Source organism: Rhinopithecus bieti, unplaced genomic scaffold, assembly GCF_001698545.2.
Source record: "Rhinopithecus bieti isolate Rb0 unplaced genomic scaffold, ASM169854v2 scaffold_1070, whole genome shotgun sequence".
In the NCBI taxonomy this organism is placed as follows: domain Eukaryota; kingdom Metazoa; phylum Chordata; class Mammalia; order Primates; family Cercopithecidae; genus Rhinopithecus; species Rhinopithecus bieti.
Window position 1 is genome coordinate 4,701,448 of NW_016803844.1, and position 15,381 is coordinate 4,716,828.

Below are 15,381 nucleotides of genomic sequence, written 5' to 3' on the forward strand. Positions count from 1 at the left end.
TCCATTCTGAAAAGAATAACTAGGATTGGAGAAGACGCTTATAAACTAGAACGAACCACAAAAGCTGGTCTAGCTTTAATAACTGATGTAAATGACAACATGAACATGACAGTGTTGAGATTACTGCTCAGTCAGCAAACCAAAGAAGAGCACAGGATATACATGAGATAAAAGAAACAGAGAGACTTAGGAGTGGAAGAGGCAACTCTTGCTTTCCTAGTTCTTCCCTCAAAACTTGCAGAGTTACGAATCCACCAGGACAGAGGATCCTAGAACCAAATCTCACTAGCTTTTGGAAGGGAAGGGGGACATTAGCCCACAGGAATCCACTTTATCATCATACAAAGAAATTCTTGCTGTGCCATATGGTTACATATTTCTGAATTATCTTTCTTATTCTATCATTATACCTATTTGTATATAGAGCCATGCACTAACACGGAATAGAAATCATGCCTAGGTAGTAATAATTGAAGAGATCCGGGGCCAGTATAAAAGACTACTCAGGAGAACCATGGCATCCAAATGGTATTCAAATATATTAAACACTACCACATGGAAGTATCTCGAGGAATAAAAAAAGATCCTTAAAAATATCAGAGAGATACTCTGTTATGGTCCAACTTTCTGAGGACTAACGGACATCATGGAAAGCAGAAAGTTTCCCAAAACCAAACATAAACATACATAGTATCATGTCTGAATGACTGCTTAGTTGACGTGTTATTTAGGCAATTCAAGTTTTAGATGGGTATGTAAAGTAGTTTTTAAATATCTCTTCCAATAACGAACTTCCATGGCTCATTCTTTCTTTCATTAAATAAGTATTTATTGAGAACCAGATATGCACCCAAACATCATTCTAAGAATTGAGGATACTGCAACAAACAGAAACAAGTCATTTCCTCATGAAATCTGACGGGATAGGTAGAAAATAAACAAATAATAAAATCTCAAGCAGCAATAAGGATTGTGGAGAAAAATCAAGCAGGGTGTGGATCCTGAGTGATGGAGAAAGGGAAGGAGACACGAAATAGGATGGTCAGAAAAACCTCTTGAGCCAATGAGCTCATCTGTTTCTCATAATGCATTTCTCTAAATTTTCAGTCTGGTAGCTTCCTAAGGCCTTGATTTTTCCTCCTTATGTTAATTACCATCTATGTGGTTTACTCTTTAACTCTTAAACCCAGAATAACTAACTTATAAATCCAATAGAACTATTAGTGAAACTAGAACAGTGGGATACTTACTTCCACAATCAACAAACTAAGTGAGTATCATTCAGGTTAAGATGGCAGAACAAGCACAATTTTCTTTTTTCCTCTTGTTCCTAATTACTCTGAAATCATAGAAAACAATTTTTTAAATAAAATTGCAGTTATGGAAAATAAGAGATTCTGACGACAATTTGAGAAGATACTAGAAGTAGACAGGGTCTGATCACTGGGGGAAATAGAGCAGGGAAACTATGGCCCCAAATGCCCTGAGTAGAAGAGGTCTGAATATCAAAGAAATTCTCAAAGTTAATAAGTACAAAGAAATGCTCAGAGTTAATAAGTACAAAGAGTAAGAATAGATTGTGCAAAAATATCAGAGTAATTAATTAGAGAATCATATCTGAAAGAGGAAGACTTCTCCTCTTACTCCTTTCCCTCATGAATGTCAAGCAAATGGCGATGGGAGCTGAAATTGTAACCTAACACCCGTTCACATGACTGTCTGGTCACATGCCTGAAGTCTCTCACTCTTCTCACTGCTTCCAGACATGGATAAAGCACCACACAGCTGGGTTTACCAAGATGCTGCTAAAGGGTCTAGGTAATACAACCCAGTTATAGAGGAGTTAAAGCCCTAATGGGCAAATTATAACCAATGGGAGACAGGATCCAGAAGAGCCCCAAGCAGAAAAGTTATGCTCTATTCCTGACTCCCCGGGATGGACTTGCTTGAGCCTGATTTTCTCTTTATTCTTTATCTGAAAATATCATACATGAATAAATAAGCACATTTGCTTTGTAAACAACTGTGCTTCACTGTGCCTTGTTGAGAAATGTGGCTAAAATGATAATATTTGACTGTGAATTATTTCCTGGTCTTCCCTCCAACATTTCCCATTTCCCTCATTCTCTCACCAATGGAATCACACTTGTCCATCAACATTTAATCCTTGGCTCAGGCTCTTTTTTGAAGGAACGAGGGCCATTGTACATTAAATTGTGCCCCACCAAAAGATGTGTTGAAGTCCTAACCTTCAATATCTCAGAATGTGTGATCTTATTGGAAATAGCATCATTATAGATGTAATTAGTGAAGATGAGGTCATACTGGAGTGGGGTTGGCCCTTATCCAGTATGACTGGTGTCCTCCTCAGGAAAAAAGAGACAAAAACACACAGGGAGAAAACCATGTGAAGACTGATGCAGAAATTGGACTTATGCTGCCATAAACCAAGGAACTCATAGGGCTATCCCATACTGGAAAAGGCAAGGAAGGATCTTCCCCTAGAGATTTCAGAGGAAAGATGGCCTTGATGACACCCACCTTCATTTTGCACTTCTCATCTCTCCAAAAAGGAGATTATACATTTCTGTTGTTTTAAGTCACCCAATTTGTGGTAATTTGTTATGTTATCCCCAGGAAACTAATACAAGGACTCAAGCAATTGGAGACCAGAAAATGTTCTAGAACACAGACCTTTAAAATGGGATTTTGGAGTTGGAGTTGGATACTTGTTGGAAGGCAAGAGGGATATCATTACTGTGTTAAGTAGGATGCTAATAACCCATGGCACACAATGATATCACAATTAAGTTTAAAGTAAAGGTAAAAGAAGGAGCCCAAGTATCTGTGGTAATCAGTATGGGTAAATGATAAATTAAAAGATAATGGAGTAAGGTAGCTACTTTTGATAGGCCTAGATAACTTGTAAAAAGAAAATGATAGGCTCAAAGCAGTTAATTGCTAACTTAAGGCACGTTCTGATTGCCAGAGGATTGCTATGGCAGCATTAATATAAACTCAGGACAGACTGTGATGAAAAATTAAGACTGGAATCCATTTACAGCCTTGTTAGAGATGTAAACAGAACTAAATGTACAGTTGCAAGCATTCTCCCAAGTCACTGTCAAAACCCAGATAGAAAATATTGAGACCATTAGTATCTGGGATAATGACATTTAGGTGGATGAGCATTGTAATCTTGAACCCCTGGATTCTCCTGAGATTTTCTGGCTGATATAAGCAGCCTCATCCTCCTCACCAGAGAAGAACAGTCTCTGCTTGCCTGGAGACTGTGTAATGATTACACTGAAACTGTAAATTTGCATGATCTCAAGGTGTGACATTATCATCTCTCACTGCTTCTAGGCCAATAGCCAGATCATGTCTTAACACAACTTGTGCACGGAAGTATAATCCCAGCTTCCATGCTAAAGGCATTCCATGACCTAGCTAATATGTATCAACAGGAATTGGAAGAATGCTTATGGGATTGGATCTTGAGTGAGTTAGAGGTAGGAAATGGAGGTTGGAATTTTGGATGAAAGAATTCATTGACAAGTTCCTGACCAAAGACCAAAGACAATAGTTTGCCCTTTCCCATCCTTCCTTGCCTTATTTCCTTTTTCCTTTATTATCATTACAAATATTGTTAGATTATTTAAATAACTTGTAGTGTATTCCTTCAATGAAGTACTATTCAGCCATTTAAAGGTATGAGCTATACCTGTAAGACATAAGAAACCCGGAAAAGCATGTTTCAGCCATCATTACATAGTAGCACATCAGATTCTTTTGATAGTACCTGTGTCCAGGCCCTTGGCTACTAGTTTTACCCTGGTGTTACAGTGACAATTCACTTTCTCAGACATTACTACACTGCCCACCTTAGGCCCCTAGGGATTTTGTTGCTGCTGAGCTATTAGTGGCAGGGGAATCCATTTGGTTCTCACACACTGGTGAGAACTTAATATCACAATTAAGTTTAAGGTAAAAGTAATTACCAGATTACACACTGGTAATCTGGAATCACAGGGGAACTGAATGCCCTGTACAGAGAATGAACTTTTCACATGTGGGAGACTGAGCTAATAGATACACTTTTCTCCCTTCATTTCAGAGATTAACTGTCCTGACATGAAACAGTTTACTCAACATCTGGGAAGATGATCCCATGAGATCATGCAGTCAGTTGCAACTGACACCCACATAGTCAGCCCAGTAATGTATCCCATCATATTTGTTCTTTTTTCTTCCCTTATTCCTATTTCTCTGGGATTTACCTGCGAATAAGTGAGCACATCAGCTTTTTCTTTAAGCTCTGTTTCCTAGGATACTTGACTCAAGGTAGATGTTTGTCATATAATGTTACATGAAAAAGTAAGTTACAGAATACTATGGAAAATAATGAATTTTATGTAAAAATATAAAAGCATATACACATATTTAATTATTTGTGACACTGTAAAAAGACGACTGGATGGATATACATCTTTGAGAACAGGTAGGAGTAAATACAAGATTGAATATTTATTTGTTCTTCTCTAGAATTTTTAAGGTCATGTATTTGCAGTTTTTTAAAATACTGAAAAAACACTTAAAAAATACTGAAAAAAATATTGAAGAATACTGAAAAAATACTTTAAAATATCATAAAATAAGTTCATATTATGCTATACTTTAAATTGAACATATTGCATATTCTTATATCATTAATAACAAATTTTAGGCATTGGAAATAAACAATTAAAATGATAATATTGGAAAATGAGTTAAAGTAAATGTTGCCTTGGTTTTCTATTAGCTTTAACATTTACTGGTCCTAAAATGAAATGTCTTTGTACATAGAGTGAAATTATAACACAGAACAATGTCTTTTAAGGTTGTATTTATACAACACAAAAAACCCCACAAATCTATAAATTAACTGATTTTTTAAAACTCAATATGGATAAACAAGTAGATAAAACGCTGTAAAATTAACTGGTTAAATGACAGTATTTATTCACTGTGCTCTTAAGACAGACCTCTTTATCTTTACAAAAGAAAATAACCCCTTAAGAGAAATTAAAATTGGTTTCTTTCCTTTAATCATATTGAAGTTTCAACTTCAATATTATAATAGCATTCAAATAAATATAATGCTTCTTTAGCCATACATGTTCATTTTAAAGATGTAGTATGAGGCTGGGTGTGATGGCTCATGTGTGTAATCCCAGCACTTTGGGAGGCTGAGGCAGCCAGATCACCTAAGGTCAGGAGTTCGAGACCAGCCTGGCCAACATGGCAAAACCCCACATCTACTAAAAATACAAAAAGTAGCCGGGCATGGTTGTGGGCACCTGTAGTCTCAGCGACTTGGGAGGCTGAGGCAGGAGAATCGCTTGAACCTGGGAAGTGGAAGCTGCAGTGAGCTGAGATAGCACCAGTGCACTCCAGCCTGGGTGACAGAGCAAGACCCCGTCTCAAAAAATAAAAAAAAAAAAAGATATAGTATGAGGCTTCTATATCACCATAACTTGGGTTTAAAACCTTTTTCTTCATTTTATCCTGAAGGTGACAAAATCTCCCCAAGAGAAGGTAGCATGTCCATTAAGGTAGTCTGAACAAAAGGTGATTGTGTAGGTTATTATAAACTGACTTTAGTTTTATTCAATTATTACCCTTAAAATGCAACATACAAATAAATCATTTTGTTTTCACGAAATAATATAAAATTTCAGGTAATTCTTACATACACTAGTGAATAATCTCAACTTTCTTTCTTGGCAATAAGGACAAACAATTGATTTTAGGGGCCAAAAAGTAGTTGTTAAACCAATATAAATAAATCATGCTTTCATTTGTAGTGAAGGCAAAAGGCTTTGACACTCCCACTAATTAAAAATATGTAAAATATGAGAAGAAATCACCAAACCAATTGATTTATATGTAGTATTATATATATATATGTATATAAAATAGGTAAGGATGAAAGCATATAAAGTCCCCTTAATGTAAAGATAAGTACAATTCTTGATAATGGTCTATTTATGAATTTTATGGTTTTCACGAATTTATATTGTCAACCTAAATAGAAAACACAGAAGGAGATTCTGCAAAAGGAAATTATGTTTATTCAGAAATAGGTATTTCAGTGAGAACAGATGTGCCATAGTTAACTATGCGAGTATTCAGGAAACTAAAGGCAGACAGAGGTTTTTAAAGGAAAAATGAGGATTGTGTCACTGTTTTTAGATAATTATTCTGGCTACAAGGATCAGTAACAACAAGGGTGGTGCCAGTCCAAGGTTGGACAGGCAGTTGCTGGGCAGATGTTCTGACAGAGGTGTAAGATTTAAGATTGTGATGGCCTTTGTGCAAGATGGGGGTTTTTGTGGACACTTTTGTGACACTTCCTTTCGGACATTTATGCACGAGAATTCTCCCTTCATGGCTTTCCTTACCTCTATTTGTCAGAGATTTTTAACACAAGTGACTGCATTTTGACTTTGACAATTTTCACAATGTTTATGTCATAACTAAAAATTACAATAACTGGCTCCAAAATTAGCTGTTTCACACAAAGGTCTTAACTGAATAGGACAATCATAAGGAATATTTTAAAAGGTGATTGTTTATTAACCTCTGTTAAAAACAGGTCCGAGAATTTTGCACTCAGAACCAAGGATGGAGAGAAAGAAGTCTAGATTTACTCAGCAGAAAGCTCATATTCCTAACCCAGGATGAAGAGGCTAGGATTACACCGGGTAGGAAGCTCACATCCATACCGAAAGATGAAGGAGGCCTACGTTACACAGCCTGACACTTATATATCCATATCCAAGGAAGAAGGAAACCAGGGTTCATACAACCAGGAAAGTCATATCCATCTCCATATAGATAAGAATTCCAGGGTTTTTACATATCCAGGATATGCGTATCTACACCTCAGAAACAAAGAAATTAGCCACTAATTCATTACTAGTGGGAACGTAAAATGGTACAGCCGCTCTGGAGAACAGTCTGGGCATTTGCTAAAGCCCTAAATAAATACATTACTATTATACCACCCAGCAGTTGCAGTCCTGGGTTTATCCTGGAGAAATGAAAACCTAGGCTTGTAGAAAAACCTGCCCAGGAATTCTCGTAACAATGTGATGTGTAATAGTCCGAGTGGAAACCCTACGGTCCTTTCAACAGGTAACTGGCTAAACTGACTATGGTACATCCATCCATACCATAGAATAGTACTCAGCAATAAAAAGGGAACAAAGTATTGACACCTCGGTACTACCGGAAACTCACTTCCTAGTACAGAAAACAGGTGGTCAGGGTTTACAAAGTAAACACGCTGGACGAATTTGCAGAGAACAATGCTTCAGGGGAAAAAAAGCAAGTCCACCAAGCTTACATATTACGTCATTCCATTTAAATAGAATTCTTGAAATGGCAAAATTCTGTAAGTGTAGAACAGCTTAGTGGTTGCCAGGCATCAGGGCAATGGAGGGGGAAGAAGGTGGTTGGCACTGGAAGGACAATGGGAGGCATCCTTTTGCAGAGGAAAGAGTCTGTATGTTGAGTGCGCCGAGGTACTACAACTGTCCAAGACGCCACCGGTGGGGGAAATGGGTAAAGCGTACACGGCGATCTCTGTATTATTTGTTATAAGTGCATGTGAATCCTCCATGAACTGGTAAGAAATATTTTAACTAAAATAGAGTTGAGCCCTCCAGTACAGGTTGCCCTGAGTATTCTACCAACAGACTGACCTAGTAGGTCAGTCCCCAGGACGGGCTCTACCCCTAGGAATGGCATCCCTCCTCCAGAGGAGGCATTTCCCAAATGCCCCAGGATAGGAGTTGGCACGGAAGGAGAGCCAAGCCGGCGATGAAGACATTCCCCACCGGACACAGGAACGCCGAGGGCCAACACTAAGAAGCGGCCTCCACACTGGACGACGGCCTCCACTGGCGAGCTGCTGCTGGTAAAACAAAGAGAAGGCCGTGGGCAGGCGGCACTGAGTGCAAACTAAGCGCAGTCCCCGGAGGCGCTACTTGAAAGTCAGCACAGATCCACCCAAATGGAGCGCTCGCCGCCCCCACGGCTAGCCGGGCGCTCCCGCGGGGGTTCCGCGCCTCCCCTCCGCCAGGTGGAGCCAGTACTCGCAAGGGAGCCTCCGCGGTTCGGAGGTCACACCCCGGCTGAAGTAAACTGCGCCCAGGCGGCCTTCAGGGGCGCGACCCCAGCGTCTTTCCTCGGCCCACGCCCCGGCTCCGAGCAGAGACGACCTTAGCGGTCCTGCACCTAGCGGTCCTCCAGGTCCCTGAATCCTCTTCGGATCTGCGCCGAAGAAAGGCGGGAGCTCAGCCGCGCGCCCTGCCTCCGCCGCCATGGCCCAGCTGCGAGCCTGCGAAGTCCGGCAGTTGCTGCACAACAAGTTCGTGGTGGTCATGGGGGACTCGGTCCAGCTGGCCGTGTACAAGGACCTGGTGCTCCTGCTGCAGAAGGACTGCCTGCTGTCCTCCAGTCAGCTGAAGGCCAAGGGCGAGCTGAGCTTCGAGCGCGACATGCTGCTGGTGGGCTGCAGCAGCGGCCGCATGCACTACGGCAGCCACTACCGCGAGGTGCGCCAGTTCCGCTCGGGCCACCACCTGGTGCGCTTCTACTTCCTCACGCGCGTGTACTCGCACTACGCCGAGCGCGTCGTGGAGGAGCTGGGTAGGTCCGAGCCCACCCCGGACGTGGTAGTCATGAACTCCTGCCTGTGGGACCTGGCCAGGGATGGCCGGGGCTTCCCCAGGAGCTACCGGCGTGACGTGGAGAGCCTCTTCGCGCGGCTGGACTGGGCGCTGCCCACGTCCTGCCTCCTACTGTGGAACACGGCCATGCCCGTGGCTGACACCATCTCGGGAAGCTGCCTCCCATGCGCGCGCCGTCTCCGCCGCGCTCACCTGCGCGAAGACGTGATGGAGGCCAACTTCTACAGCTCCGCCGAGGCGGAGAGGCGCGGCTTCGACGTGCTGGACCTGCATTTCCACTTCCGCCACGCCGCGCGGCACCGGCTCCCCGACGGCGTGCACTGGGACGAGCGCGCGCACCGCCACCTCTCCCAGCTGCTGCTGGCCCACCTGGCAGACGCTTGGGGCGTGGACCTGCCCCGCCGCGAAGCCGTGGACGGATGGGTCAGGCATGGCCACGCCAACAGACGTGCAGCGCCGGCGGGCAGAAGGCGGCCCCGAGACGACCGAGCGGACCGACACGGCCGAGGGGACCGAGCGGGCAGAGGAGACCTCCGCGCCCCTCGACCGCTCACTTCGTTCTTTCCCTGGGCTCGACCGCCTTTCCCTCCCCGCCGCCAGGTCGCCTATCTGCCCTCCGACCGGCATTTCTCCAGCTACTCCTCCACGCGCCACATCCGACACAGCAGCGAAGAAAACGCCAGGGTTGGCCGCGAGTCGCGGCCGGGCCCCACCCGCACAAGCTCTGCCCTACACCGAGAGAGGGGGCATTCCCCTTACCGTCCGTGGCGCCCCAGCGAGCCACGCCTAAGCCAGCGAAGCCGCACACGCACACACAGAGGGGTCCCGAGAACACCCAGGCCTCAGTAGCCAGACTTGGGAGAACGTCCTGTCTTCCCCAGCATGGTCAGTGGGCTGGCTGACCACTATCACACGGGCCTGGTCTTCAGCAACTCTTCCGAGGTGGGGGTATTTTTTATGCTTCCTACTCTAATCAGTGAACCGCTTTCCACATCACTCCTCTTTGCCAGAGCTTCCATGCCACTTCTTGGGAAGGGAGCAGGGACCCAAACCACCAGGCCGTTCTCCTCTAAGCATTTAGGGAGAAATGAAGTCTACATAAAAGTGCTCCTCACCTTAAAAAACAAAAAAAGAAAAAGAAAAGAAAAAAAAGAAAGTTAAGCCATACCCGAATGTAAATCTTCAGGCAGTATTTCCCATTGACATTCTTCCAAAACAAAGGTAAAATTTTGATACTTAGAACGTAAACATTTCAAGTAAGATTTCCATTTCACCGTTCGTTTTTGCGTATGTTCATAGAACCTAGTATCTAACTAAAGCTTTCACCTAAGTTGTCTTACAGATTCTTTACATTTCTCTGTGCTTCAACATAGCATTTGTCCTAAAAAAAAATTCCATTCACTAATGCAAGGTTGTTTATTTTCTGTTAGAAACATGATCTTTAAAGTTCATCGAATGCCTAGCAAATTTTTAAAAATAGACTTTTTACATTTTTTTTTTAGATAGGGTCTCACTATGTTGCCCAGGCTGGAGTGCACTGGCTCAAGTGATCCTCTTGCCTCAAGCCTCTCAAGTAACTGGGACCACAGGCATGCACTACCATGCCTGGAGAACTTTTTAAATTTTTTGTAGAGATGGGGTCTCATCATATTGCCCAGGCTGTTCTCAAAGTGCTGGACTCAAGCAATCCTCCTGCCTAGGCCTCCCACAGTGTTGGGATTACAGGTGTGAGCCAGGTCACCTGACCTAGAATTTAATTTTTAGAGCAATTTTAGGTTCACAGCAAAATTGAGTGGACAGTACAGAGAGTTTCCATATACTTTTTTGATTTCACACAGGCAAAGCCTCCCCCACTATCAGCATCCCACGTGTTTGGTACATTTGTTGTCTTTGATGAAGCTACGTTAACACATCATTATCACCCCAACACCATAGTTCATTAAAGTTCCTTAATGTTCTCCATTCTATGGGTTTTGACAAATGTATAATGGCATGTATCATCCATCATTATAGTGTCATACAGAATAGTTTCACTGTGTTGAAAATCTTCTCTGCTCTGTCTCTGCATCCTTCCTGCCCCCCAACCCCTGGAAACCATGGATCTATAACTGTCTCCATAGATCTTTTTTTCCAAAATGATATATAGGTAGACATACAATATGTAGCCTTTTCAAATTGGGCTCTTTTGATTAGGAATTTAAGTTCCCAGCGTGTCTTTCCATGGCTTGAGAACTCATTTATGTTTAATTTTTAATTTTTGTGAGTATATATTTATGGGGTACATGAGATGTTTTTATACAGGCACGCAATGTGGAATAATCACATCATGGAGAATGGGATATCCATCCCTTTACGCATTTATGCTTTGCGTTACAAACAATCCAGTTACACACTTGGTTATTGTAAAGTGTACAATTAAGTTATTATTGACTATAGTCACCTGCTATGCTATCAAATATTAGGTATTATTCATTCTTTCTGTTTTTTGTACCCAATAACTCATTTAATTTTAGGGCTGAATAATATTCCATTGTCTGGATGTACCACTGTTTATTCACCTACTGAAGGACATTATGGTTTTTTCCAAGTTTTGGCAATTATGAATAAAACTGTTATGAACATCTGTGTGCAGGTTTTTTGTAAATAAAATATAATTTGAATAATTATCAAGGACTATAACTGCTGGATCATGTGGTAAGAGTATGTTTAGTTTTGAAGGAACTGCCAGACTGTCTTTCAATGTGGCTATACCATATTGCATTCCCATCCACATCCTTGGAATCATTTGCTGTTATCAGTGTTTTGGAGTTTTTCTGAAAAGTATAAAGTGGTGTCCAGATTTATGTATTTATTTTTGCATGCAGATGTCCAGTTGCTTCAGCACTATTTGTTGAAGAGACTGTCTTTTCTCCATCATATTGCCTTTGCTCCTTTGTCAAATATCAGTTGACTATATTTGTGGGTATCTATTTCTGGGTTCACTATTCTGTTCTATTGACCTGTCTATTCTTTTGCCAATACTACACTATCTTGATTACTGGAAGTTTATAGTAAGGCTTGAAGTCAAGTAGTGTCAGTACTCTGACTTAGTTTTCCTTCAATATTGTGTTGGCTACTCTGGGTCTTTTGCTTCCCCATGTAAATGTTAGAATCACTCTGTCAATGTCCACAAATAGTTTGCTGCAATTTCCCTTGAGATTACATTGAATCTATAGATGAAGTTAGGAAGAACTAACATATTGACGATATTGTCTTTGAGATCTCTCTCGAGATTTCTTCTTTGATCCAAGTGTTATTTACAAGTGGGTTGTTTAATCTCCCAGTACTTGGGGATCTTCAAGCTACCTTTCTGTTACTGGTATCTAGCTTAATTTCCCTGGGGGATTTGAGAGCAGACATTGTATGATTTTTATTTTTAAATTTGTTGAGGTGCGTTTTATGGCCAAGAATGTGGTCTGTCTTGGTGAATGTTCCATGTGAGCTTGAGAAGAATGTGTCGTCTGCTGTTGTTGGATGAAGTATTTTATAGATGTCATTTATATCCAGTTGATTGATAGTGCTGTTGAGTTCAACTATGTCTTTACTGATTTTCTGCCTGCTGAATCTGTCCATTACTGATGGGTGTTGAAGTTTCCAACTAAAATAGTGTATTCATCTATTTCTCCTTGGAGTTTTATAAGTTTGTGCCTCGTGTATTTTCATGCTCTGTTGTTCAGTGCATACACTTTAAGGATTGTTATGTCTTCTTGGAGAATTGAGTCCTTTTATCATTATGTAAAGTCCGTCTTTATCTGTGATAACATTCCTTGCTTTGAAGTCTGCTCTCTCTGAAATTAATGTAGCTACTGAGTTTTCTTTTGATTCGAGTTATTATATCTTTCTCCATCCCTTTATGTTTAATCTTGATGTGTATTTATATTTAAAGTGCATTTCTTGTAGATAATATATAGTTGGGTCTTTTGATCCACTCTGACAATCTCTTTTCATTGGTGTTCACGACAATTGATGTTTAATTATTGATATTGTTGGATTAATATCTTCCTTATTTGTTACGGCATTCTATTCATTGTTTTTTGTTATTCCACTCTTTTTTTGCCTTTTGTGGTTTAACTGAGCATTTTGTGTGTGATCCTTTTTTTTTTCTCCTTAGAATATCAACTACAGTATATTTATTTATTTATTTACTTTTTTTAGTGGTTGCTCTGGCATTTTCAATATACATTTGCATCTAATCCAAATCTACTTTTCAGTAACACTGTGCTACCTCATGGATAGTGCAAAGTTATCCGTAAGTTAGAAACACTACATACATTATTGCCATTACTATTATTATTTTTTTTATTTTATTTTATTTTGAGACGGAGCCTCACTCTGTAGCCCAGGCTGGAGTGCAGTGGCGTGATCTCAGCTCACTGCAACCTCCGCCTCCTGGGTTCAAGCGATTCTCCTGCCTCAGCCTCCCGAGTAGCTGGGACTACAGGCGCCTGCCACCATGCCCAGCTAATTTTTTGTATTTTTAGTAGAGATGGTGTTTCACTGTGTTAGCCAGGATGGTCTCGATCTCCTGACCTCGTAATCCACCTACCTTGGCCTCCCAAAGTGCTGGGGATACAGGCATGAGCCACCGTGTCCAGCCTGCTATTACTGTTTTTAACAAACTGTTGGATATTCAACCAATTAAGAATAGAAGAATAAGTTTTTGTTTTACCTTCACATATTCCTTCTCTGATGCTCTTTATGTAAAGCAAAATTTCTGACCTATATTATTATCCCTCTCTGAAAAACTTCTTTTTTTTTTTTTGAAACGGAATCTCGCTCTGTCGCCCAGGCTAGAGTGCAGTGACTAGATCTCAGCTCACTGCAAGCTCTGCCTCCTGGGTTTATGCCATTCTCCTGCCTCAGCCTCCCAAGTAGTTGGGACTACAGGCGCCCGCCACCTTGCCCAGGTAGTTTTTTGTATTTTTTAGTAGAGACGGGGTTTCACTATTTTAGCCAGGATGGTCTCGATCTCCTGACCTCGTGATCCACCCGTCTCGGCCTCCCAAAGTGCTGGGATTACAGGCTTGAGCCACCGCGCCCGGCCCCTGAAAAACTTCTTTTAACATTTTTTGCAAGGCAGGTTTACTGGCAACAAATTTTCTCTATTTTTGTTTGTTTGGGAAAGTCTTTAACAGGCATACCTCAGAGATATTGTGGGTTTGGTTCCAGACCACCACAATAAAGTGAATGTCTCAAAGCAAGTCATGAATTTTTTGGTTTCTCGGTGCATGCAAAAGTTAGGTTTATTCCCTACTATAGTCCATTAAGTGTGCAATAGAAGTAAGTCTAAACCCAGTGGACATAACTTAATTTAAACATTTTTATTGCCAAAAAAATGCTAGCTATCATCTGAGCCTTTAGCAAGTTGTAATCTTTTTGTTAGTGGAAGGTCTTGCCTCCATATTGATGGCTACTGACTGATCAGGGTAGTAGTTGCTAAAGGTTGAGGTGGCTGTGTCAATTTCTTAAAATACAACATTGAAGTTTGCTGTATCAATTGATTCTTTGTTTCACAAAATATTTATCTGTAGCATGCAATGCTCTTTGACAGCATTTTACTCACAGTAGAACTTCTTTCAAAATTGAATCAATACTCTCATACCCTGCTACTGCTTTGTAAACTAAGTTTATGTAATATTTTAGATATTTTATTGTCATTTCAACAACATTCAGAGCATGTTCACGAGGAGAAGTTTCCATCTCCGGAAACTATTTTCTGTGCCCATTTATAAAAACCAACTCCTCATTTGTTCAAGTTTTATCATGAGGTTAGAGCAATGGAGTCACATCTTTAGGCTCCACTTCTAATTCTAGTTCCCTTGCTATTTCTACCACTTCTGCAGTTGCTTCCTCCACTAAAGTTTTAAACCCCTCAGTCTTCGATGAGGGTTAGGATCAGCTTCTTCCAGACCCCTGTTGATGTTGATATTTTGACATCTTCCCATGAATAAAGAATGTTCTTAATGGCATCTAAAGTGGTGAATTCTTTCCAGAACATTTTCAATTTATTTTGCCCAGATCCAGCAGAGGCATCACTATGTATGGCAGCTCTAGCTTTATGAAATGTCTTTCTTAAATAATAATTAAAAGTTGAAATTGCTTCTTGATCCATGAGCTGCAGAATAGATGTTATGTTAGCAGTCATGAAAACAACATTAATCTGTTTATATGTCTCCATTGTAGCTTTTGGATGATCAGGTGCATTGTCAATGAGCAGTAATATTTTGATAGGAATCTTTTTTCTGACCAATAGGTCTCATCAATGGGCTTAAAATATATATTAAGAAAACCATGCTGTAAAGAGATGTGCTGTCATCCAGGTTTTGTTGTTCCATTTACAGAACACAGCCAGAGTAAATTTAGCATGATTCTTAAGGGCTCTAGGATTTTCAGAATGGTAATCATTGGCTTCAACTTCAAGCCACCAACATTAGTCCCTAACAAGAGATTTTCCCTGTCCTTTGTAGCCTAGAAGCCAGACATTGACTTTAGCTATGAAAATCCTAAATGGCATCTTCCAGTATAAGGCTCTTCCCTCTACAATGGAAATCTGTTGTTTAGTAGGTCCAACTTCATCATTGTCTTTGCTAGATCCACTAGCTTT

General features: G+C 41.1%; 1 protein-coding gene across 1 annotated transcript; it reads left to right on the forward strand.

The window, feature by feature from the left end:
• Nucleotides 1-7,290: 7,290 nt before the first annotated feature.
• On the forward strand, nt 7,291-10,090 carry LOC108517596 (PC-esterase domain-containing protein 1B-like). Its single transcript, XM_017855634.1, has one exon. The coding sequence runs from the start codon at nt 8,370-8,372 to the stop codon at nt 9,585-9,587; it is 1,218 nt and encodes a 405-aa protein (XP_017711123.1). The 5' UTR covers nt 7,291-8,369; the 3' UTR covers nt 9,588-10,090.
• Nucleotides 10,091-15,381: the final 5,291 nt, after the last annotated feature.